Source organism: Drosophila virilis, chromosome 5 (assembly GCF_030788295.1).
Source record: "Drosophila virilis strain 15010-1051.87 chromosome 5, Dvir_AGI_RSII-ME, whole genome shotgun sequence".
Lineage (NCBI taxonomy): Eukaryota > Metazoa > Arthropoda > Insecta > Diptera > Drosophilidae > Drosophila > Drosophila virilis.
In genome coordinates, this window is record NC_091547.1 from 5,939,016 (window position 1) to 5,965,491 (window position 26,476).

The 26,476-nt window shown below is 41.9% G+C and overlaps 4 protein-coding genes across 5 annotated transcripts; all 4 read left to right on the plus strand.

The window, feature by feature from the left end:
- The first annotated feature begins 2,309 nt into the window (after nucleotides 1–2,309).
- On the plus strand, nucleotides 2,310–3,102 carry LOC116651015 (uncharacterized). Its single transcript, XM_070210393.1, has 3 exons — nucleotides 2,310–2,433; nucleotides 2,493–2,789; nucleotides 2,866–3,102. The coding sequence occupies exons 1-3, from the start codon at nucleotides 2,365–2,367 to the stop codon at nucleotides 3,052–3,054; spliced, it is 555 nt and encodes a 184-aa protein (XP_070066494.1). The 5' UTR covers nucleotides 2,310–2,364; the 3' UTR covers nucleotides 3,055–3,102.
- A 341-nt stretch (nucleotides 3,103–3,443) lies between these two features.
- Nucleotides 3,444–4,102, plus strand: LOC116651032 (uncharacterized). Its single transcript, XM_032436621.2, has 2 exons — nucleotides 3,444–3,764; nucleotides 3,843–4,102. Exons 1-2 carry the CDS (start codon nucleotides 3,501–3,503, stop codon nucleotides 4,041–4,043), a joined length of 465 nt encoding a protein of 154 aa, XP_032292512.1. The 5' UTR covers nucleotides 3,444–3,500; the 3' UTR covers nucleotides 4,044–4,102.
- Nucleotides 4,103–5,163: 1,061 nt separating this feature from the next.
- Nucleotides 5,164–5,899, plus strand: LOC116650986 (uncharacterized). Of its 2 annotated transcripts, none has more exons than XM_032436406.1 (3): nucleotides 5,164–5,243; nucleotides 5,296–5,601; nucleotides 5,664–5,899. In XM_032436406.1, exons 1-3 carry the CDS (start codon nucleotides 5,175–5,177, stop codon nucleotides 5,856–5,858), a joined length of 570 nt encoding a protein of 189 aa, XP_032292297.1. In that variant the 5' UTR covers nucleotides 5,164–5,174; the 3' UTR covers nucleotides 5,859–5,899. The 2 variants fall into 2 exon arrangements, with proteins under 2 accessions (XP_032292297.1, XP_032292298.1); XM_032436407.1 differs by having other exon boundaries at nucleotides 5,313–5,601.
- Nucleotides 5,900–6,100: 201 nt separating this feature from the next.
- Nucleotides 6,101–10,781, plus strand: fj (four-jointed box kinase). Its single transcript, XM_002050971.4, has one exon. It carries the CDS (start codon nucleotides 7,808–7,810, stop codon nucleotides 9,776–9,778), a length of 1,971 nt encoding a protein of 656 aa, XP_002051007.1. The 5' UTR covers nucleotides 6,101–7,807; the 3' UTR covers nucleotides 9,779–10,781.
- The last annotated feature ends 15,695 nt before the right edge of the window (nucleotides 10,782–26,476 follow it).

Genomic DNA, 26,476 nt, shown 5'->3' on the forward strand with positions numbered 1-26,476 from the left:
TTTTTATTTCCCTCCCAGTATATGTGTGCGTGTGTGTGCCGGGTTTTTATTTCTTTGTTTGCTCACTGCACTGAAATTTATACGCGGGCAAAGACTTTGGCAATAATTAAAACCAAACGAAACGCAACGCAAAACTGTTCCCACAAAACAAAAGACTTAGGCAACGAACTTGACAAGCGCCTTAGCCCAGCGACAGACACAGTTAGGCTAGTTATCTTTATAACTATGAAAAAAAAAAAACCCAAATTAAAAAAAACGCCAAGAGTCGAAGATCATTTGTCAAACCCGGAGCAACTGTTAAACCGCCAGTCGAACACATGTATTTGTTTAATTCGATTAACTTTGGGCCTGAACCTTGCTGGCTGCTGGCTAAAAGTATAACAAGTTTGAGCGCCGGCCAGCAGCGCGCTTTCCCACCATATTGGCAACAGTAACAACAACAACAACAACAACAACAGCTACAACTACAACATTAGCTGCCTATAAAAGGCTGGCAGCGATAAGACTATTTGAAGACACAGTGCCAACTCCAAAGTCGCCAGCCGGGTTACAATTTATCATCAAAGCCTAGCAGTTAGCCCAAAAGCCACCCGGCTGAATTTATGCCTCGCAACGAGCTACAAAAATTAATGTTAATTAATTTGACTTAAACTGACGATTTCAACAGTCACATTACTGCGGGGCATATGGCAAAAAAAAAGAGATCTGAGACAAAAAAAAAAATCATCAGAAGCCAGCCAAATAAAATCAAATCGATGCCAACAACAAACTTGATGCCCTGATGTCGCCTGATTTAGATTTAATTTCAGCCTCAAATTTAGATCGTCTGATAATGAAAAACAACAGTGTCTCTTAAGGTGCTTCAACGGACAGCTGACACTTTTGAGCTGAATTTTTAGTTAATTTTATGCTTATTTATTGCAAATGGCACGCCGAATTCTTTTTATTATATTCTCTTTGATCTCAGCTAGTTATCTATGCATGGCCATTTGATTTCATTTGATTTGGTATTTAATGTGCATTCAATTTAAATTCTTTTTTCTATTTTTCTATTAAATTTATTATTTGCATCATTAATGCCGACCAGCAGCCGGGCAGGGCAACAGTTTTAACAGTAAATGAAAAATAGAGCGCTGCTCATAAATTATGTTTATGCTTGTCATTGGATACTGAACAACTTTTAATTGTTTGTGCAAATTCAATTAGACAAATCGTGAGTCTCACTCTTAAAAGTCCCCACTCTGAGTCGCACACACACACACACACCAAAGCTCTCGTACTCACACGGCCACAGCAGTAGCCTGGTCCAAAGAATGCGCCAACTTTAATGTTTTGTTGTTGTATTTGTTGTTGCTATCTTCTCCGTGGTTGTCGTCTTCGTTGCTTGCCTGTTAGCCAGCCAGCCATCCAGCCAGCCAGCCTGCTCTGCCTGCTCCGTGTCTGAGCAGCGGCGGCTACTCGAGCGACTCATTCCGTTTCCAACGCACATTCGCGCTCTGTCCTCGAGTAAAAATTCTCTAAACATGCTGTCAAGTTATGTCTACATTCCTTGATCATATTTTTTCCAACTTTTTATACCCTGTGTGCATATGTGTGCATGTCGAGTGTGTGTGAGCTGCCATTGCAGCTCGCTCTCGCTCCGGCAAGAGCAAAAGTAGCCACAACCACCAATACCAGCAAATACTAGTTTCTTAATGTGGCGCAGCAAATGTGCCGCGCTGAGCATAAAAATCAACAACACGAACGTTTCAAGAGCTACAAATGGGCATTAAAATGTCCACAGTCTGCATGGCTCAGCTGAGTGCTCTCGCTCTTTTTCTCTCTGTCGCTCTCTCTCGCTCTTTGAAATTCTCTCCCAAGCAATTGAGTGAAAAACTGAGAGTGAGTTTCTGTTTGCTCTTAAGAGCTGCTCTTAGGATTTTACATAGCACTTGTTATAAAATTTATTTTATAATGAAAACGGCTTTAAAAGAAATTTTTAAAAATTTGAACAAAATATTGAAATATGCAAAGATTCAAAATTACAGCAAAATGAAGCAAGCATATATTAAAATTTGTTTTTTTTATTTATTGACGTTTTACCGTCGGCCTAGTTGAATAATAGACAGCCTATTACTGCATTTACCAGGCTTATCCGTGAATAAAATCCATAAAAACTTTAATAAATATTTATTCATGGCCAATTTCAGCATTTAATTGTCCTGTGATTGGTTCATTTGAATGCAGCTCAAATATATCCGATCGGTTTTAAATGTATCTGTCTATATATTTGTCCATTCTACCTCAAATCAGTTCAGAAAGTCATGTCATGTCATTCACATTCGTTTTGTAGTGCTTTGAGTCTAGTATTTTTTAACGCATAAAATGCCTCAAAAATGGTTCCATTTTTGTATGATATTCGCTTGCATTACAAACATGAGCTTTGCGCAGAAGGTACGTGTCTGTCCATCAAAAAGTAAACAGAACTTAATTTATTTTAATATTTTGTAAAGCAAATACTCTTTACAAAAGTGCAATGCGTCCTAATGAGTAGCCAATTCATCAAGGTGGACTGTGTTCAAGAGAGCAACAACTCGATTACGATCCATCTAACGACAAACAACAAGGACATTGCGAATTTGTGGATTGTATCGGATCTGAATCTTTATATATTTGGCGTTAAGAATGTGATGCGTCTTCATGGACTGCGCACAGAATATTGCAAAGCTCCCACACCAGGCAGCCGGCCCAATCTACAGACCATGCTATACCAGGGCATAAAGAACGCCCAAAAGTGTCCACTTAGAAGGGTGAGCCTAGACTACAGGGGGTGCCCCCTAGATTGTGACAGCTTAGACAGCTTATGCTCCATTAAATCAATTACAGAACAGCAGCTATTTGTTCGCGCAGATTAAGTTCGATGCGAACTATTTGCCCTCTTATCTACCGGAATACAACTTCACTTACGTTGGTAATTTATTTGGGGACAGTGTGAAAAGCGGAGAGTTGCGAATGCTTGGATCGTTTTGTTTTACCTATAACGATTGCACGGGCACTGCCAAAGCTAATGTTTAATATAGTACAATTGTAATATAATAATACATTTTTCGGCTATAAACTATAAACAAAAACTATATATGGGAAACGTGAACATTTAATGGGTTCTTGATTGTTATGCACAGCAATGTGTTTAAAAATCAATTGACAATATTTATCTCATTTATCTTGATCTACTGTGAAATTATATATTTTAGTACGTAACGAATTTTGTCATTTGAATATTGACAATCAAAGTTAAGTGAATTGTTCATTTTTACCGCAAGTACTCGCGGCTCAGTTGCTCGTCAAATGCAACAAAAACGTTGTCTGAATTTTATATTTTTTGTCTGGCTGCTAAGTCTTAGCTTTGCCCAGAAGGTAAGTCTCTGGCAGTATAGCAACCACAAGTCACATAATACGGACTGTGTTTCGTTAAGAAAATCATCTTTACAAAGCTACAATGTCCACTCAAGAGCAACCGAATGGACAAGGTCGAGTGCTTTATTGAGCAGAGCAGCGCTTTCACAATTCAAGCAACGACCAATGACATTGAGGTGCAGAATCTGGTGGGCATATCGGATTTGAATATATTTATATATGGCAAAAAAAGTGTCATGCGTTTCAAAGGAGTTCGCCTCGATATTTGCAAACTGAATGCCAGCAATCGACCCTCCCTGATGGCCATGCTGCAAATGGGTATACAACGAACCGACAATAATTTGCCCAAAGAGTGTCCCTTAAAGCGGGTGAGTCTAAAACAAAACCGAAAAAAAAAGGAGGCGTGTAGTTTAACAGATGGCTTTCGCTCGACCAAACGATTGCAGAACACGACCTATGTATTGCGGCACATGAGGTTCGATGGCAATTATTTGCCCGTCTATTTGCCGGAATATAACTTCACATACATTGGCAAATTTCATGCGAATCATGTAAACACGTTTGAGGTGCGACTCGAGGGTTCCATATGTTATGCCACAAACGATTGCACGGGTGCCAAAGGGGTAGCTAAAACTACGGAGATATAATCAAGATTGGATTTATTTAGAAACATTCTAATATGGAATAAATACCGTGCATGGATTGCTTGAGCTTTTAAATATATGCCAATTACTGAATGTGCGTGAAATTATTTTTAAGCGCCCCAATACACATTTCAGATCATAGACTATAGTTATATATCGCACTTATATTTAATCAGTTTTGTGTTATGCGCAAACCTGTTGAGTGCTACGCGAAATGCAAGAAATACGATATATTTTTGGTACATTAGTAGCTTGCATGCTTATCCTAAGCCATGCTCAGAAGGTATTGCAAACTAGACCATATAAAATGGATTCAATTTACATTGCACTTCTCACCATATTTAAGCGCATTGTGATTACCAAAGTGCAGTGCGCTATAAAAAGCAATAAGGTCGTCAATGTTGGATGCTTTCTGGAGGAGAATAGCGCATTTACTTTCCAATCAACGGTGGGCAACAAAGATGTCGGTAATTTAGTGGGCATAATGGAGCTGAGTCTCTCGGTTGAGGGTCAGCGCAAGGTGACCAGAATAAATGGTGTACGCCTGGACATATGCAAGATGTTGGATGCCGTCATACGACCCTCCATGCTGAGCTTTATATTTCAAGGCATACAGCAGACGGACAACAACATGCCCCGCAGATGTCCCTTCAAGAGGGTGAGTCGTGGCCACGAACAGGGGCGTCTCCCAAAGGCAGATGTTACCCACTTTACCGTTTGCAGAACGTCACCTATATATTGCGGCACATGAAGTTCGATGCTAACTCCTTGCCCGTCTATCTGCCCGAGTACAATTTCACATTCATTGGCAAATTCTATGGCAACAATGCGAATCTTTTCGATTTACGTGTCGGTGGCTCCCTTTGTCATAGCGACAAAGATTGCACTGGAAGCGAAGCTAACAGCGAGGCTTTAAATTAATTTGTGCTTTTGACCGCAAATAAATTTTATGCATGAGTTCACTAGCTAAATTGAACCGGATGCTATTAAAAAACAAGTGGACCTATCTTGATGAACTGTGATATTATTGATTTAATTGCTCAATACTTCGCAATTTTGTGTCTGCTGTCTATAAATTGATGAGCAGCATCTGTTACGGCTTGTTTCTTCTTAGAATTGTCAACCAGTTGACAAATGCAACTGGCAGGGAACTATTTTTGGATCATTTTTCACTGGTCGCTTGTCCTCATCCTCGCCCAGAAGGTATTTTGTGTTGCGCGTGCCTCTCTATTAAATTCTTACACATTTTGTTAAGAAAATCATATTTACAAGTGTGCAATGTCCCCTGAGGAGCAGTAAAATAGCCTGGATCGAGTGCACTATGGAGGACAACAGCACGATTTCAATTGAAGGAGCTACTAACGATAATGAGGTCGTCAATATGGTGGGCATCGCGGAGCTGCAAATATTGGGCGGAAAGAAACGAATGCGTATTCCTGGCATACGTCTGGAATTCTGCAAACTCCTGGGTGCCAGCAGTCGTCGCTCGCTATTGAGCTTTTTTAACAAGGGAATACAGCAGGCGGATAGTAATTTTCCCAAAAAGTGCCCCTTCAAGCGGGTGAGTCAGCCTTTGGGGCACATCCTTAAGCAGGTGCTTTACATACTATAAGACCCGTATAGAATACCACCTACAGTATGCGACACATGAAGTTCGATGCGAATTACTTACCCTACTATTTGGCCGAGTACAATTTCTCGTTTATTGGCAAGTTTATGGAAAACGCTGCGATGCTCTTTGAGGTGCGGGCTAAAGGCTCATTTTGTTATATCAATAATGATTGCACTGGAGCAGGAGCCAACAGCTCGGCGACATGATTGTGCATGTTGGTTAAGTGAATAAATAAAATGTATCTGAGTTCTGTCAAAGAGCGCACGAGTTTCACTCAAAATGAAACAGAATAAAAATAATCCGGCATGCCTCTGACTAAGAGAGCGCCACAGAGTGCCAGAGAGTTTGAGCGTAGCTGCAATTGAGCCGGCCCCGGGCCGGGTCTGAGCTGAGCTGAGCTGAGTTGTGGTGCGGTCCGGTTCGGTCTTTAACTAAGCCTGGCGACAGCTCTCCAGCCGACAGTCTGCCATCGAAACTCGAACGAAGCGGTACGCCTGCGCGCACGTTTTCCCACTGTCAGATACTAAATTGAAGACAGTTGTCAAACTGCAAAGAAAAGTGCATAAAAGTTGGCAAGTTTTTTGGCCAAATCAATGATCGAGAACGAGACAAGTTATATATTGATATAGTTATGGAAGATATCTGTATATAGATTATATGCACTTATGAAAGACAACAGCGCAAACGCAAACGCGAGAACGGCAAATATAAAAATAAAGGAGAAATAAAAATAAAAAAGCATAAAAATTCCTCAGATCGTTCGGTGTGCGGCGCACAACGTGAATGTTGCGGACGGTCAAGCGAACAAAAAGCCCTGAAAAATAAAATAAAAATAAGAAATACAAAATAAAATCAAGCAAAGGTGCGAGACAAGAAATTAAATTGATAAACCTAAAAGCAAAAGCAAGCGCAACAACAACAACAACAACAACAACAACAAGGAACCCTTGACCGTGCCTAGTCGCAGAGCCTTGGCAGGACTTGGTGCCCAGTGACTGGGACTTGGACTTGGACTTGTCGCGCTGCTGTGGCAATTATCAAGCGCAGTGCATCAGGCTGGGAATGCCAAACGACTGTAGACAAGTCGCAAGTGTGTGTGTGTGTGTGTTACGCGCGCGCTTGTGTGTGTGTGTGTGCGCGTCTTTGCTTATGTGTGTGGTAAATAGCTCAAAGCCACGAAATTGCTTTTATCGGCGCGCCAAAATCGCCAATTGGAAAAATTGAAAAAAAAAAATAAGAAAACACATCCAAACAAAACACAAAAAACAAAAAACAACAACAACAACAAGAAAAAACTGTTAAACTAGTTGACCAGAAACAGCTTTTAGGCCCTTTACTCAAGGTAAAAACTTAAACTAAAAACAAAAGCAACAACAACAACAAGCGCATCGCGTGGAGGCCGCGATAAACTCCAAAAACCGCGGACCAGAGAGCGAGGAAATTGCTAAAATATTACCCGAAAGGCATATTCGCTATGTGCATACATGTGCAGCGGCCCACAGATACAGACAACAACAACAGCAATAACAACAACAATAACAACTGCGACGGCACTGCAAAATGTATAATAAAAAATTACAACAAGTGATCGTGCAGAAAATAGATCGATAAACCGACCAAAAAAAAAAAAAAAATAGAAAATAAAGCAACAGAATTGAAGCAGCAAAAAATAAATAAAGCGGCGTTGGGCACGTTTTTTTTGCTGTTTCAATTTCAATTGTGGAAATCGTAGAAAAATCGCCAAAACGTACTAAACCAACCGGTCAGAGCAGCGCCAGAGCGAGCGAGCGAGACAGGAAGCGAAAGACAGAGGGAGAGAGATAGAGACGGCTCGCCGATAGAACTAGCTGGAGCAAAAGGACTAGACCCACAGACCCGATAAAGCCCTGGGATCAGGCGCAATATTTATTAAACAAAGCCAGAAATTAATTTCACGACTTTCGTCGGACGACGACGACGCCGACGAGCTGCATCTGAGTTTCATCTGGTTAAAGCGTGCGCAACGCCCTGCATGCCGCAGCCGGCTTCTTTAGGCGCAGCTTGAACTTGCACTCAGTTTGAGCGGGCCACAGAGAGAGACAGAGAGAGAGACAGACAGAGCGAGAGAGCGAGCGAGGTAGAGGGAGAGCAGCAGTTCGGTGACTGCAGCAGCAAAATGTACGACATCAAGCGCCTGGAAGCCGGACAACAGCAGCTACAACAACAAATACAACAACCACAACAACAACCACAACAACTGCAACAGCCAACACTTGGCCATACTCTAAACGATCGTCTGAACGGCTCTGCGCCGCTTCAGCTCACCTGCAGCGTTATAACGCCCACGCCGCTCGCTGCAACGACGCCGAAGAGCCACTGCAACAGCAGCATCAGCAGCCATACCAGCAGCAGCCCCATTGAAGCCACACACATGACGCTGTTGACGCTGCGCCGTCGCCGGGCGTTCCAGCGTCGCGCCTGCCTGCTCAGCATACTGGCCGCCTTTGTCTTTGGCATGGCGCTGGGCGTCATCGTGCCCATGCTCGGACTGCCCGACTACTTTGCCAACGACAGCAGCGGAAGCGAGAGCAGCGGCAGCGGCAGCGGGAGCAGCGTTGAATCAGCGGCTGCCACACTTAAGCTCAGCGAGGAGCCATCCGGCAGCAACTACGAGCGACCGCCGCTGCCGTACAGCGTGTCCTTTATACGCGAGGAGGCCGAGCAGCTGGCCAATGTGGAGCTGAGCGCGGAGCAGGTCTTTCGGAATGCCTTTCATCTGGAGCAGGACAAGAATGCGCCCGACTCGATGATAGTCAAGAAACTGGATACCAACGATGGCAGCATCAAGGAGTTCCATGTGCAGCGCACCGCCAACGGACGCTATCGCAAAGGACCCGAGCGTCGCCTGACCAAGACCCAGCCGCAGCCGGAGCGCAGCAAATCCCAAGCCAAGTCCCAGCAGCAGCAGCAGCAGCCACAGGGCACGGCGGGCATCATTGAGTCGGACATCTACTGGGGCGAGCTGGTTGAGCGTGCGCTGCCGCAGGGCTTTGCTGCCGCGGATCAGCACAACTGGGAGCGCTATGTGGCCGGCCAGGGTCAGGTGGTGCGTCTGGAGCATGGCTGCGGCCGCATGCAGAATCGCCTGGTCGTGTTCGCCGATGGGACGCGGGCCTGTGCACGCTATCGCCAGAACACAGATCAGATACAGGGCGAGATATTTAGCTACTATCTGGGCCAATTGCTGAACATTAGCAATCTGGCGCCCAGTGCGGCGACAGTCATTGACACCACGACGCCAAGCTGGTCAACGGCATTGGGCGACATTACCCAGGCCCAGTGGAAGGAGCACAGGCCGGTGGTGTTAACGCGTTGGCTGGCCGATCTGGAGCCAGCCGGCATACCACAACCGTTTCAGCCACTGGAGCGGCATCTCAACAAGTACGATGTCTGGAATATAACACAGCAAATGCAGCGGGAGACGGTAGATGATGGTACGATTCAGTCGCGCGGATTACTCAAGCGGCTGGAGGCTGCCAGCGGCCAAACGGGCGCTCATCAATCACGCACGCTTAAGGAGAACGCCACAGAGTTGTCCTCAGGTGCCGCAGTCGCAGCCGCATCCTCGACAGCGTCGTCATCGTCGTCGTCGTCGTCGTCGTCGTCGACGCTGCTGCAGCGACTAATTGAATTGGCACAATGGTCCGATTTAATCGTCTTCGATTACCTGATCGCGAACCTCGATCGTGTCGTTAATAACTTGTACAACTTTCAATGGAATGCCGACATTATGGCTGCGCCGGCTCACAATCTGGCACGGCAGAGCGATACGCAGCTGCTCGTGTTTCTGGACAACGAATCGGGCCTACTCCATGGCTATCGGCTGCTCAAGAAGTATGAGGCCTATCACAGTCTGCTATTGGACAATCTGTGCATCTTTCGACGACCCACCATTGAGGCGCTGCAGCGTTTGCGTGTGGAGGGCGCGGGTCGCCAACTGCGCGATCTTTTCGAGCGCACAACCAGCCCGAATGTGCGTGATGTGCTGCCCTCTCTGCCGGATAAATCAATCAAGATTCTGGCGGAACGCATCGATCGCGTGCTGGCCCAGGTACACAAGTGCAGGGACAGCAACAAGACCAGCTAATGAAACGAACGATAACGAATCCAACTACATATAACATATATATATAAATATATATGCATTAACATATATATAAATATATATATATATACATATACATATATATATGTATATTTCTCGACTGATAAGTTGTAAATATCGTTAAACTAAATGTTCGCCTTGTTAAACACACATGCTTATTAATCTAAGTGATTTAACTTAATCAAATGCCAAATGTTCACAACTGGCCCGGCTCAAATAGTCAATAGAAGAAGAGAACAGCTTAACAATTTCCATATAAATCGGTGGGCCAAGTACGAGTATTAGCAGGACATCAGATCAATATCTAAAGCGAGTATTAAGCATTAACTTTCGCAATTAAGTTCTAGCGTTAATAATTGTTTTATTTTTAATTCCATTTCGTATTTAGTTTGAGATACATTTGTTGTGATATTTTGTTTAAGCATTTAGTGAAAACTAATTTCTAATCTGTAAGTAGATATCATTTTTTGTATAATTTATGGGCCATTTTCCTTAAGCGAAACAAATAAAAAGAAAAACCACAAAAAAAAAAGCCAATATACAGAGCGAATCAAATCAGAAACAGCGACTACTTAAAGCACTTGCTTTGCACAGATACAAATGTTGAGATGCAGATACAGATACACCAGGCTGCAGATACATATTTGTTGTGGTTGTTGTTGCACGCCGCACGTTGCATATGAGCACGCCTGCGCCAGTGAGAACTTACATAGTCATGACAATAAATTGTCATTGATCTTTTTTGCAGGTGAAGATGCCAAGAGATGAGCAGCAGCTGCGACTCCAACTCCAACTCCGACTCCAACTCCAGCACCGACTGCTCCTAGTGCTGCACGGGCCGCACTCGGTAACTACTCCCATGGCTGTCTCGTCTCTGCGCTGCATTTGTCAACTTGCCAGCAGCGCAGTAACTTGCCACAAAATGCTGTTGCTGTTGCTGTTGGAGTCGTCGCCAGCCTCTCTGCCTCTCAAGTGGCTCTGTTGTCACGCAGGCCGCAGACTCTGGCTCTGCCTCTGCCTCTGCAACGGCCTCGGCCTCAAACTCCAACTCCAGCCAAATCGGCCTCGGCTTGCTTTTCATAATATCTTCATAAGCATTTGAAGTGTCCCCCTGTCTCTACCTTCCTCTCTCTCCATCCCTCTCTCTCTCTTACTCTCTCAGTCGCTGTCTCTGTGTGAGTTTGAAATTCAAGTGCAGCGACGAAGCCAGAAGAAAGATGAGGCTCAGCCCGGAATGAGGCAAAGCGCAGTTCAAGATACTTTCATCGTACACACACTCACACATGTATGAGCCCTGCCTCTGCACAGATATCAGCTCTGTGGCCAGGCCCAGACCCAAGTCCCGCGCCTCAGGTCCCGCTCCAACTCGGGCGGCTGTCTGTGCGTCTGCTTTAAGATTTAAGATCGCTGCTCATTAAGTGCGTCCGCGTGTCTCAGCGACAAGATGCTGAGAATGAGAATCTTTTGCCCTCTCACTCTCTCACTGACTGTTCTCACTATCTCCCTCGTTCGCTCGCTCTCTCTCTCTCTCTCTCTTTCTGTCTGCATCATGCGCAGCCTTGGCATATGCGTATCTCAGCCTTTGGGCTGGCTTTTCCAGCAACTCGTCTCGTTGCCTGGAGTTTTGCATCTGATTTCGTTGCGTATATTTTATTGGACACCAGAGTAGTTCACGTAAATAAAATGAAATGAAATAAGCCAAGAGACAGGGCAGGCAGGCAGGCGTCGGCAACTGGAACGAGACTGACTTATATATATATATGTGTGTGTGTGTGTGTGTGTGTGTGTGTGAGCGCAACAAAGTTGAGTTGCTCTAACAAAAAATTGTTGCCGCACTTTGGTTACTTTCAACTTGGCTAAGCTACAAATCGCATAAGAAATTCGAAAGGCTTTATAAACATGAAGAGCACCAAATGTTTAGATAACCCGTTTCGGTCACAATGCTCCTGCTGTGTATGTGTGTGAGCGAGTGTGTGTGCGTGTGTGCGTATGCGTGTGTGTGTCTGGCTGAGCTTAATAAAAATCGTTATGCTAGTTTAATAAATATATCAAATAACCTTAAGACGTGTTAGGGAACTTGTGACTTTAACACGTTCAGAACTTGCTACAAACTCTTTAAGCATATCATTTTACATTTGGGCAACCAGAATTTGTTGTTGTCTCCAGGTTTTCAGTTGCCTTAGCTGAAATCAAAGAGATTTCCTTCATCTCTGGCGGGAAACCATAAAACAATATAATAGAGTTCCCTCTACTCTTACTTTAGTGTACAAACATAAAAAATAAGAAAAATTATAATGCTGAGAGAAATTGTTTTGTGGTCAAGTCGAGGGGTTACCGAAGGGGCGGCAGCCCACCAGCTGTGCCATTGTCTAAACACAGACACACACACACACACACAGAAACACACACACACTCGCACACACTCTGCGGAGTAAAACTGCAAAACACTTTACATATGTGCTTAAAATTACCGTAACAAACAACAACACAGACAGAACAAGAGTACACAGTTTATGGCCACTTTTTATGGGGTTATTAATAAAAGTTTATGGACATATGCCATAAGGTTTAACCAACAATAAAACATAATGTTGTCTCTAGATGTCATACACGCAGGGGCTGTTCAATGCATTTTTCGAGTGAATTGCAAAGCAAAAGATTTATAATTGTATGAAAGGTTTGCATTTAAATTAATTCAAAATATTTGTGTTAAAGACTCGTTTTCCGAACTTTCTACGTAGAACTATCTTATTGAATCAATTTTAAGTTTTCTTGGCATCTTGGCATCAATTTACCTTACACATAATACAAAATTATTGTTATATTTATTTATTTTTAAAAATTGTATCATCTTTCATTTAATCCTGGTTCTTAAATATATTCCGTTAAAGCCCGCTTAACTTATACACTTTTTCTCAGAAATTTATGATTTATCATATTACTATTATTTGTTATTTTGATTTTTAACTAATTTATTTAATTGTTTAATTTTTTCAGAATTCGATCTATTTAAATTTGGATTAAATCTACCCCAAAATGATCTTCAATTAATGCCTGAGTATTACCCTTTTTCTCTTTCTTTAACTATACTCTACATTCTGATATAATTATCTTCTAGCAAATTTCATTATCAAATATTACTTACTGAGATGAATTATTATACTTTTTTCTTTTAAATCTGGCGCAAAACTGTCTTCAATTAACGTCTGTAGTTAAACCTTTGCTTTATATTATATTATATTCTGATATAATTATCTGCTAGCAAATTGAATTAACATATATTACTAGAAATATTATATGTTTTTGCCATAGCTATAGAACCGCCCTCGTTGCTACAATTCCTTGAGCTACTTTCGGTTAGTTTGCATTGATTTGGCAAATCTTTAAAGTTGGGCCAATGAAGTTGCAAAGCGCTTAAAACGATTCCTTTAGCTGACAAAGCAACTCAAGTGTTTGGCTAGTTGCGTTGTTGTTGTACCGTCGTCTTTGTGTGCACAATAATTTGCATACACCCAGACACACACACACACACACACATACACACACACTCAAGCGCGCGGGCAGCATTTGCCTTTTGGCGAGCTGTGCATGCAATATTTTCTCGTGTTGTATGTTTACTCTTTTCGCTTTTATTTAATGTCCATGTTGGCCGGGACCCGACTCTTGTAGCACTTGTTGTTGCTGTTCTTGTTGTCTCTTTTGCTGTTTTTGTTGCTTTTGTTGTGGCTGCTTTGCTTGTTGCGCTTACAGCAAAATTCTAAACAAATTGCTTCCGCACCTGCAGCTAAGAAAATCAATGCAGAAAACAAAAATACACAAAGCAGGCAGGCACAAGCATATTTCCAGATCCAGATCCAGACTCCAACTCAGACTTAGAATTACAGGAATATATGAATTTATATATATAGTTGATTGTGCCACATGGTGCATAACAAAAAAAAAAGTAACGAGCAGCATGCCCACTGTGCAGCAATTTACCTATGGGCCGCACTCCGAAATACACATCAAAATATAACATTTCCCAGGCCAGAAGAAAGTGTTTCAATGTGTATATCATATCATATCATATCGTAATCCTGACAATGGCCTCGTCGATGGCACTAAACTTTGGCAGCAACAATAACAATGCACACAGACACCAACTAATATTTACAAAAGAAAGGGTAAGTGCGAGAGACACATAAAGAAGAAAGAGACCATAACACACAGGGCTATTATACACACATAGAGATCGGATGCCCTTTCCCAGTTGTTCTCTCCCCCATTTTGGTTTTTTTCTTTTTAAGTGCGCGTCCCTTTGGGCGCTAACAAAATTATGTGGAAAGGGCAGCGATGTGCAGCAGGCTCAAAAGAAATTTACGATCAGCATTTGGATTTGAATTTATGAAAAACCTTCATTCTTTTTACACCTGAAAAAAAAACAAAAACAAAATCTGAAACAAAAAATAGAAGAACATCTTTGGAGATGCTTAACTGCTTTTCTCGGGAGTCTAGCAGAGTCCAAGTTCGTCGCTGGTGACTGCGTTTCTTGTTAACATATGCTCGGAAAAGAAGAAAGAGATAATATACAGATATGCTACAGATACTGAAAACAGAAGACTTAGGCAACGAACTAGCTCGCATGATTTGATAAGCATGCTGGGAACAGGCAAATTTTTATAAACTCTAGTCGAAATCGTAGAGGCAGACTCGCAACGTTGGCGCTGCTGAGTTACTTAGCTGCCGGCGGTATTTTAAGTCAATTTATTTAACGATTTACTGATTAATTTAACAAACTGGTCAATGGTTCGGTTCCTGTCCATATTGACATTGACGAAGTGCAGAACTTTGTCGGGTTTGCGTATAGTTTATAATATGCGTAGATAAATATATATGTGTACCCTGTAAACATGACAAGGCTCAAACGGGGCTTATTGGAATATAATAACTAAGTATATGCATATTTTCTTGATTACCAGTGTGGATCCAACCAAGTTCTCCGTCTGTTCTCAAATATCTTAGAGACTGCAAGATCTGTATACAGGAAGTGTCCATAAAAATCCATTCTGCATTCCCATTGACAGCTACAGCGTACAGGGTATCCTGCAGTGTCACATAAACGAACAGAACTCATGCCAACTTGTTCGAACTGCGTTTAAGATGTTTAACATGCGGCTTTCCCCAATATTCTTCCCGATTCGGTCTCGCTCCGCTTTATCTGTCCGTCTCTAACACTAAGCCGAACCTGTTCTGCCTTTTCTGTCTGTCTATTCACATTGTTCGAAATCTTTTTGGCCGAATCAGGTGAAGTGAGTTGATTGATTGCGCTAATTTATAACGACAATGGGTCAGATCGCACATGGACCTTTGAGCTTGGCCTGTTGTTACTGTGTCTGCCCAGCAAACTGTCTGACGGTCGGGCCTGCTGCCTGACTGACTCACTCACTGGCTGGCTGACTTTGGGTTTACCAGCTGGCAGAGGGCTGACTTTGCTGCTGGAATCCATTAAAGAACGCCTTTGCCGTGCCTTCCGCTGCTGCTGCTCTTGCTGATGATGATGATGCGCGCTCGCTGATGAATGAATCTTTTCAATTTTGAAATTTCTTAAACGAATTTGTCAAAAACAGCCTCTCTGACGGCATTGCGAGTGCGTGAGGGCAACATAGAGGGGCACAAACCCTATGCAAAACTAATGAAATTAATGTTCGTTGTTTAAGTCTTTTGTTTCTGTGCGCGTTCAATCTTGACTCTCAGTTTTTTCTCTCTCTCTCTCTCTCTCTCTCTATATATATATATATATATATATATATATCAATCTCTCTCAATATGTATTGCTCCACACAACGTTTGCTTTGTTGACCTTGCTGGCAGTGCATCTGAGCGTCGCCCATGGCGCCTTGCTGCTTGCCTTTGCATCGGTCTGGTTAATTGCTCATGATTGAATTATAAATACATGCAAAGCCCGGCCAGCATCGACTGAAACTGTTGGGCCTGCATCAACTAATGTGGCACATAATCAGCTGCCGGCTTACCAAATCAGACATGCGTCGGCCCAAATCTGAAAACAATCTACAAAGCAGAAACGTCTGCGTTCATAGAAATCACTGGCAGTCCAGGCCGTCAAAGATACAAATAATAAATTATAAGCCTACAAGCTCAGCTAGTCAAAGCGCTTACACTGAGTCAGACACACGCACATACACATGTGTATGCTGCCGCAGATGCTGTGGCAGACCCGACACTGAGACGAGCTTTAACACCTCGGCACACCAAGGTAAACATTTGCCCTGCAAAGGGGCAAGACGAGTTTCAGTCACTCTTATACTTTTCATACATATAAATACACTTACAAACAAACAAAAAAAAAAAAACGATATATATATAAACAAGCCACAACAACAAATTAACAAACACCTGAAAGCGAACCTAAACCAACGAATCATTCGGAGCTCTTTCTCTTCCTCTCGAAGTTCTCATGCGGGCTGGGCTGCTGCCCGTTCATGTCGAGCCCATTTTCCAATAATTAAAAGCTGCAGCCATCAAATGAACACCAAAGAAAAAAACGGATTGACTTCAGTGTTCAGTTCGAATTGGTTGAGGAGGGGCGTGGCATAACCCACGAAGAAATCAAAGCAGATGAAGAGCATGTAGGAAAATATTTGATGAATATTTTTGTTCATAAATGTTTAAGGAGATGTCAACGGGGAGAAATTGAGAAATTTTTTCATAAACTACGGAGTTGATATACAAATGACCTTAGGAGAAATATAACACAATTTGAATAGCCAGAAAATCGACCAAAGGCTGAAGAAAATCCCAATCTTATTGTATTTATGATTTTTTTCAAGTTCTAAAAAGCAAAACAATGGACAGGAGTCTTGAGTATGTAAAGCCTTAGTAGTTTATGTACTAAATCATATTATTGGAGATATTTATATAAGTATATAAAATCATTTTGTACGTTTTTATGATAATTATACCATGTTATCCATGTTCTAAAAAGCAAGAAAATTAATTGTAGCCTTGTAGTTATAAATTTGTATATATTATTATTGCGTGTTTTCTGTATGTTTCTGGTATCTAGATTTCTTGATTTCTATCATGAACTTATATGTAGTTCGATAACTCATTGTGCATATCTATTTCAAATTACAAAGCAGCATTTCATTTTATTTTTTTCTCGGTTCTCATTCTCCAGTTCGCTGTAATTACAACAGTTTCGAGCTCATGTGCTCAGAAGTTAGTGAACTGTGAGTCTTCCAAAGACCACCCGCGGCTGGCTAATGTAAATGCCAGCTATATTGGTTCTAATCATTGATCATGGATCAGTATTAACAGCAGTTTAATTAGCTCTTTTGGGGTCGCACCCCAATCACAGCCAAGTTGTTGACCTTCAAGCACTCGCAGTTCAAGCGTATTACAAGCCGCTCAACTCAAGTGCCATAATCTGCATAATGAAAATTTATGATTGCCCATGATAGATTTTTACTCTAGAATTTATACCCACAAATTGGCCGCACTTTGTGTGTGACTGTGTGTGTGTGTGTTGTGCGGCGCCAGTGTGCGACAAATGCCACTTAATTGCACCGCCAATTGGCAAGTTTGCTTTTCTAATGCATGTTAGCGCTTGTTATTCAACAACATATTTAAAACACTTTAAAGTCGCGTTCTCACAGATATTTCTATATATAAATGTATATATACTTTTATATATATCGTGCCAGCCTGCTGTTTCCCAACTGTAGCGAACTCTGTTCAATGCCGTTTTGGCGCCGTTTACTGCTGTGGCCCATTCTCATGCTCAGACATACCCTTGCCGTGGTTATTTTACGCTTGATGCGCATTATGTTACACTTTGAAGTAGACTAAAGAAAATGTTTCTTATGGATTTTGGTGCAGTTTTTTCTCTTGCAACTTTGTAATGATTTTCTTTTTCTTTCTCAGAGAAAGCTAAAAACTTCTTTATCCTGACGATATGTTTACTCTGGCTACTCTGAGGCGGAGCTCGAAGCACTTGATCATCATCCCATAGTTGGAATTGGATGGGGATTAGGACTCACGTTGGCAACAACTTAACCCTTTCTTGTTCCGAATTCTCCTGGTTTCTTTATAAGAATCATTCACAAATCTAAATAAAAAAATTACAGCTCTTATTAGTCTAATATCAAGGTTCCGACTACAACAGCTTAGCCAGGCTTAGCCTGCTTAAAGCTAGACAGTCCTGCAGAATAAGTGCTTATGTTCTTTCCGCGAGCAGAGTTTGTATGTGATTATTTCCACAATGTGATATGTCCTCTCCAATATCCGCCAAGCTGATATAGGAAATAATATCTGTTAAAATCGAGTTATATATCACATGTATAGGAATAATCGCTATAGAATTCATTCTAATAAAATAATTAAAGCATCATAATCTCCATAAGGTAGCTTGTCTAGCTTAAAACTCTACTTGCTCAGCTGACTATATTTGACATTATATTAAGTGTATTTAATATTCGGCTTGTTTCTTACCTGTTTTCACTCTTGTCGCTGTGCTCATTCTTGCATTTGCGTGGGCGAAGCTGCAGTTGCAGACAATATATTCTAATTGTTGTTGTTGTTGTTGTTGTCTGACGTTGTTAAAGTCGACGTTGTTGTTGTTGTAATATTGCATGCAAATGTCTGTAGCCGTTTAATATTAACAACCTTCAAACGATGTTTATAATTATCAACTGCCAGATCTAATGCTCGCAATAGCAACTGTAGCTAAAGTGTTTTTTTTTTTTGTGTGACTGCAATTGTTGTACGCTTTGTGTGTGTGTTTGTGTGTGTGTGTATCTGTTGGCAGCTTTGCCTAGATTCTTTTCAATATAAGTGGTATTCTATAGACGCCTCCATGTGCTGATGCCTGAACTGTTGTCATTGTGTTAACTTTCATTAGCTTTCTAATGCCTGTTGCCGCATGCTGCCTGTTGCTGCTGCGGCTATCTTGGCGACTGCGACTCGGCTGTGTCTGCGGCTTGGGTCTCTTGCCGCCTGCCAATCGTCATTTCATTTTACTGTCACTCAAATCTTTATAAGTTGCTTTTTTTTTTTTTTGTCTTTTTCTTTTCTTTCGCTCTTTAATTTTCTCGCTTGGGCTTTAGGCCTGGGCCTGGGTTCTGCTTACGGTTGTTTCTCTTCTACAAACGAACGTCTATTGTAAATATTTTTCCATTATTTTCCATTAGTTTTCACTCGTTTGTTACATTCCCCGATTGCTGTGTGTTTTGGTTGTTGCTTGTTTGATGTTTGGTGTTGGCGTGGTCGTTACACAGGTTGTTCTGCTTGTTGTTGTTGTTGTTGTTGCTGTTGTTCCTGCTTGTGATTCTCTTTGCCTGTTTGGCATATATTGGTTATTATCTTTGAAGCGCATCGGCTTTGGTGCGTCGCCGATGCCTCCGTGCTCAAACGTTGCTGTTGTTGTTGTTGTTGCCGTTTTCATCGTCTTCGTTGTCGCCTGTGCGTATTTGGCCAGTTGACTGGGCGCGTGAGTGACGGAATGATGTTACCCAAAACCAGTTTCATTGACAATTATACACACACACACACACACACACACACAGTCACCTGGCAGATATCTGGCTGCATCCACATTCACATCCATAACGCTCATTATGCCAGTGTCGCGCTCGTTGATCAAACTTTGCAGCAAAAACAACAACAACAACAACTCGAACGTCTGCACAGCGTGTTGTTTTTTTTCTTTTTCGGTGTTTTGCTGTTGGTTTCGCTTTGATGGATGACTGACAAAGGCAGAGCAGAGCGGCGTTGCGGCAACTCGATCAAGCATACGCAATGTGTGTCCGTCTGTCGATCTGTCGCCGCGTCTCCTCTGCCTGTTTATTTGTCTTGTTTGATTTGAGTGCACACACAACTGTCATTGTCGCTGTCAAATCGCATTAATATCACTGAGCTGTCAAATTACAGCCAACCGCAGCCGAATGTTTGCCCAATGCCCATGTACCGTCCCCATACGCCTCCACTTCCCGCTCGCTCAATCGCGCGCTGCCCACTTGGTAACTCAATTAAAATGTTATTCATGACGCTCTGCGCTCAGCGAAACGTGGCTCAATTTCGGGTCCACTAACAGCCATCATTAGGCCTGAAGAGGCGCCAGGCGTTTGGCGCGTCCAATTACCAACAAATAAACAGCAAATTATTCGCTACCGCGCAGCTTGTTTAATGTTAATAAGCCCAAAATTACGCGACTCTGATTGGTCTATTTGACAAACGTGCTGAAACGTGTCTGGCGCAAGTCATTGTTGTTGCTTTTGTTGTTGCTGTTGCTTCTCAGGTTGTTTGGTTTGTTTTTGGTTAATGGCTTTTGGCTCTGTGCCAGAGCAGCCTTTGGTAGCCATCTTTTTGTCAAAATGGGAGGGCCTCCGCAGCATTATTTTGCCAAGCAGTTGCTGTCAGCACAAGTTCGTGCCTTAAGTCTTTCATTTAGACCAGCAATGCCCAATTAGCTGGCTAATCTTAGCCGCGGGAACGGCTCTGCACATGAACACGTTTAATTACTTAATTAATTTTGCGATAAAAAATAAATATCCAAAATTGCTAGCTGATAAATATCAGCATCGAGTGCAGCAAACTGCAGAAAAGTCTATTTATGACGCCTCAGAAAAATGGTTAAGCCAAAAGCATTTTCAAATGTGCTGTGAAGTCATAAAATTGCTAACTGTGGCTCGGAGTTGTTTTGGTGGCGCAGGCAATTAAAGAACGCACACACACACTCACGCACAACAAGCACTCAGTATGTGTGTGTGTGTGTTGTGCAGACAAGACATTTGCTCACTGACACTCTGTGGCCCCGTAAAAGGTGTCGAAAGTTCAAAGCTACAACAGCTGCATTTTATTTTTATAGCCAAACAGCAAGCGCCCCCAAAAATAAACCGAAGGCAACAAAACAAAAAAAGCCAAGAAAATGTATTCCAATCTTAGTTTTCAGTGCTCTGCGCCCGAACTGCAATAAATCTTTTAATGACAGTTCATCGCATTTGGTGCATTTGGTGCTTGGCACTTGATGCATTGACTCCGTCTGCCAGTTCATTAGAATTGTAAAAGGGGAGCAACAGAGCAGATCAGCAGAGCAACAGATCAGCCAGGCAACAGAGTGCAGCGCGTGGCTAATCTTGCGCATCCAAATCAAAATCTTCAACAGCTTGCTGTTAGCCAGCATCCGGGCCCATGCCCAAAACTGGACAGGCGTTGTCCCAGTTACGACACAGAAAATAACAAATAACAACTACAGACACAAGTAAACCTGCGAGACGTCGAATCCTGAATGCTCTAGTCGAACTGTGGGATTAAGTATTCCAAGTTGAAGCAATATCAGGCGAAATTCTACAGAATGATTTCAATGGAACTATGGGATGTAGTATTCTCATCATTACAAACTGTTAACATTTTAAAAATTAATAAATTTTTAAGCTTTATTATTTTAGACATCCAAGCATCTCTCCCAATGAATTATAGTATTCCGATCCAGTTGTTTAGCAAAAAAACAATTAATTTTTTTATAAATATACATAAAAGTAAACAGTTTCTGCATGAGTTGAACCAGCGACTGCTTACTTGTGGGTCCGAAGCCCAATCATCTGGGATATGCATTTCTTGTACGTATTTAAACATAGTTTTTAAAACAATTCTGCCTTATTGAATTATGGCTTATTGATCATAATAATAAGGCTCATTAATTGTTCCTTTGAAAAGGTAATACATATTTCCGCTAAGTTTTCAATGTCTTTTATGTTAGGGTATTAAGAAGTCGAGCCGACAGTTTGTTCTTCAAAAAATTATGCTAATCAGCTTTGGCTTTTTGGATGCCTCGCTTTGATTTCAGTATTAGGAATTGCTTTTTGGGGTACTGTGATTAATTGCATCAGCAGGTTGCATCAGCATCTAACCCTGTCAAAGTTGTTGTTGCTGTTGTTGTAGTTGTTTTTGTTGCTGGCAAAGGCGTCAGAGCTGCATAGATAACGCTGCGTTCTATTTAAAATATTTATTTGTGTTAGCCTTGTTAGCATTTTGTTTGTATGGTAACACTCGTGCTTAGCTAGTGTGCGTGTGTGTGCGATAAGCTAATTCTAATTCCTTTAGCGGCCTAATGTGTTTATAATTAACATGCGGGTCAACTGGCTAACAGCTACGGCAACAGTCTGGCTGACTTATTGCCTAGTTTGGGGCGTGGCTGCACTAACAGCAACGCACGCCTCTCGCCAGAGCACACAAGAACAACAGCAACAGCAGCAACAGCAACAAATTGCAGCATCGACAAGGTCTAGCCAAACAGTAGCCGCAGTTGTTGTGCTTGTTGTTGGTGTTTGATTACAATTTGCGCACTGAACGCAAAAAAAAATATCTATATATATACAGCGAAAATTTACGAACAATTTTTTGTCTGGGTCTTGTGGCGATTCTTATGGTCACGTCGACTTGTCTTACACTTGCGTGAACATGCCCCAGCACACGAACCCAGTCCCTCCCCCACCCGAGCCGCTGCCCCATTGCCCCAGCGCCTGGTGCGGCACCAACTTTGACTCCGTTTCGTTTTGGACGCGTGTAAACGCAGTAGCAACATGTTTTGGCTGCTCGATTAGCATTTGAAACGTGTGTAAAATGTTATCGATGCTCATAAGAATCTAGCAGCTATGTGAGCGGTCAGCACACGGTATTTATATCTATATATGGTGCGATACAGGTTGCCGATATTTGGGGAATATTGTGCCTATTGGGCGCGGTTTTTATGTGCATACAAGTTTTGGCACTTATCAATTGATTGCGTATCGAAATGAATGCGAAGGTGAGAATAACATTAAACATTAACATAGCGCTGTTAAAGTTATGCTTATCTTAAGCACACTAAAGCTGCGCACCTGCAATCAATTTGCATATCTTTAAATTTTATTTAAAAAGTTTTATTCGAACAATAGCTTTAAATTATATTTGCTTTGTGGGATATTTATAGAGTTTGGCTATAAAAAAAAAACAAAGCGACAATATTATTAATGCTTTACATGACGTACAACTGTTTAGCCTGATGTTAAAGCATCCAACATTTTAATGTAACATTTTTCTGTGAGCGGATGCCACAATTTTAATATAATTGAAAAATTTGATTCATTATGATGGAATTTGTAAATAGAAATTGAATGTTTTTAATCTTAAATACAATTTCTTGGCTATATATAAATATAAAAAAAAAAAAAAAACCATTTTAAAATATTATTAATTTTATTTCGTTTATTTGTATTTAAAAATATAGGAACTCGATTTAAAAAGATTATTAATTTTATTTTGTGGATCGTTCTTATTTAATTTATTTCGCAGATTGAAATAATTGATCTAATATTTTTCTATAAAATTTACTAATTTAATTTGGTTGGTAATGCAAAGTCAACTGCACAAACTCGATTTAATTAAATTATTAATTTTATTTAATGCAAATCCCAACGCTAAAAGAGTTTCAAGTCGACTTGTTTAATTTGCAACGACATTGAACCTTGCCCTAAAACTGAAATATCATTTTAATGAAATTTTATGCCAACCAGCAGCAGTCGCAGCAGCTAGCACAAGTTGACTGAAGGAAAAACCTTTTAAATGCTGCCAGTTACTCAGCAGAGCTATGAAAAGTCACGAGTTTCGCTTTTTTGCTTGGCGCTCTATGCCAAATGAAATAGATAAAATAAAACATAATGTTGACCCGCTTGGCATTAGGACCAGACAATCCAGTTGTTGCTGCTGTTATTGTTGTTGTTGTTGTTAGTGCCCCGGCCAGGCCAGCGGTAGCTGCCAAATAATAATGGCCAATACTGCATTTGGAGCTAGCTTGGCAGCGGGCGTCAATTTCAACGACCTGGGCTTATTAAGCAATGAAAAACTATATATAATGGCCCGACTGTGATTTATCACATGCATCGCCAGCTGATGCCAGGATGGGGATAGGGATGGGGCTGCTGCGGTTTCTGGGGCTGCTGCGGCTGTGCCTGCAAATGATTTTTGTTCGGCTGTCGTCTGAAGGCGGCTCTGATGCCCACGCAAGAGATTGCGATATAGGTTATACCATGGTAATGGAAATGGAAAATGCAAAATGCAAAATGGAAATATACTTGTAAGCGGAGCAGGCGAAATGAAAATCCGGCTACCAATAGACAAAAACAAAAAACAAAACGTAAAAAAAAGCCAATCGGCAGTTGACATTTGTGGCAGGGCGCAGTAATTGACGCCGCTTGTCGCTTGTGTTGCAAGTCGCAAATCGAAAATTGAAAGAGAAAATTGAAGCAGAGGGCTGCTTTCCATTAACAGGCACACTCGTAACTTATTTGACACGCGCTGGCTGCTACTATATAGTAGCACCTATATATATATAAAGATGTCTGCCACGTCTGAGGTTGGCAATATGCAAATGTGGCTGCGACAGCTGCAGCAGTATCTGGGCACGTCATCGACGGTAGCTCCCCATCTATGGTTAAGAGTGCGACTGGATGCTGGAAACTGGGAACTGTTTAACTGACAATGTCATAACCCGCCTCTCGCTCTCTAGTCGCGCTTAACGGTTAATGCATTTAAGCTGAAATTATGAGCTGCGACAGGCAGCCAAAATCTTTGATTGTCAGTGCTGGCCAGCAGTCAACATTGTTGTTGTTGCTGTTGTAGCTGTTGTTGTTGCTGTTGTCGCGGGGCTTTTAACAAATGCGTAATGCTTGTACGTCTCGGCATGATTTGCATTTGTTGCAAAAATTGTGTAAAAGAGGAAGAAAACTGCATGTGTCTAGCTTGCCTGAGACTGCATGGAAAGTGACTCACGCGTCGCGTTCGTTGCCTAAGTCTTTTGTTTTGTTGCCGCTGCGGCTGTTGTTGTTGCCTGTGTTGTTGTGGTTGTTGTCTGTGTCACTGTGACAGACAGCGCAAGACACACGGCATTTTTCTGTTGTCTTTCGTTTTCTTTTTCATTTTCCTGCACACCCCCGCCAGCCGCCCCCTCCTCTGGTAAAGCGTACGCACTTCATAATTCAATCAAACTCAAACATTTCGCAATCCCACACAGAAGGAATTTATTGTTCGGCTCACAATTTTTCAATTGCATTTGGGGCCCAGCACAGCACAGCACAGCACACAGCACACGACACACGTTCCACGCCATGAGTGCTCCAGTGCTCGACTGCTCGACTGCTCGACAACTGTCTCTGTGTGGCTATCTGACGCGACGTCAGACTGTCCGCTCGTCTGGCCGTCCGCTTGTCAGGCTGTCTGTGCCGCTTGTCTGTCTAGGCTCTTTTCCAGCCAATTGTACATTTCCTCACTGGCCCGGGCGGCCGCCCAGCGCCAGCTGCATTTTGTTGCAGCGCTTTTGCCAATGTTTCTATTTCATGCACAACTGTCAATGTTGTTGTTATTGTTGTTGTAGCTGTTGGCTGCTTGCCAGCATGAAATTGTTAACAACATTTGTAGCTGTTGCTCATTGCCGACCACACTGCGTGCAGTCCGCCAGCCACCGCCTGCTGCCTGCTGCCTGCTGCCTGATTTCAGATCATATTGACAATGAAAGCCGTTGCTACTTCAAACGCCGGCAGTTTGTTGTTGCTGCTGTTGTTGCAGTTGTTGCCATTTGCTATTGCTCTGTTTGCTTGATAGTTGGCTGGGCCCAAACTGACAGGTTAGCAAAAAACAAATAAACCGCAAAGCTAACAACAACAAAAACAATAATAAAAATAAAAAAAGGCGAATTCGATTCGATTTGATTTGATTTAAAAATTCCACCGCCATGGCAATAAACATTTTTAGTTTACTTTTTATTTTGTTTTGCGGGCTGTTGAAACATTTTTTGTAATTGATTTTTTTTATTTACTATTTGTTGTATTTCCCATTGCTGTTGTTGCCTTTCTGTCTATGACTTTTTATGGCTTTAGCTAGCTTTTTAGCCAACACATATGGCATTGATTTATGTGCATTTAAACAAACATTTCGCGAATTTGTTGCACTTTTTTCATCTATTTTCAACCCGATGTCGCACGTCGCTGCCAAATGTAATTTAAATAAAAGCTGAAGGAAAATAACAAAAAACAAGAGTTGGCTTATCTTAATCTACAACTCGGCTGCTCTGAAGCGGCTTCTTTAAGTGATTACTTTATGCATAATTACAACTCACGTTGCGGAGGAGCTTTGGCTGCGAGACTGTGCCTCCGGCGCATTTGGCTTGTCATGACGTTGGCAGCTACTGTGGGAATCTCGCTCGTCGGATATGCCATGCCATAATGCGAGATTATTAATAACTGCATTTAATTTGGCCCGTATCTAGCTGCCTTTTAATGATTTTTGATGCCAGGCGGCGTCTAATTGCTCTAAAGCAAATTTCTGCGGCAAATATTTGCCAAGCAATTTGCTCCGTAGCCAAGCAAAACCAATTGCAAAAGTTGTTGAATGCAGTTTTTTTTTATTTTTATTTTTTTTAAATACCCTGCAACAAAAAAATCAACAACATAAAATGGGGTATGATAGGGCTGAGAAAAGGTATGTAAAAGCTAGTGAATAATGCTGAAGCAGCTTCTATAGATCGCTTGATATGTCTAAATTTCTCAACAAAATCTATAATGACATAATCGATAACTATCCGTTTTTAGCATAGTTTACGTAAAATGCTGGATTTATTCTAAGACCTACTCCCAGGGTAATAAGCAGTCA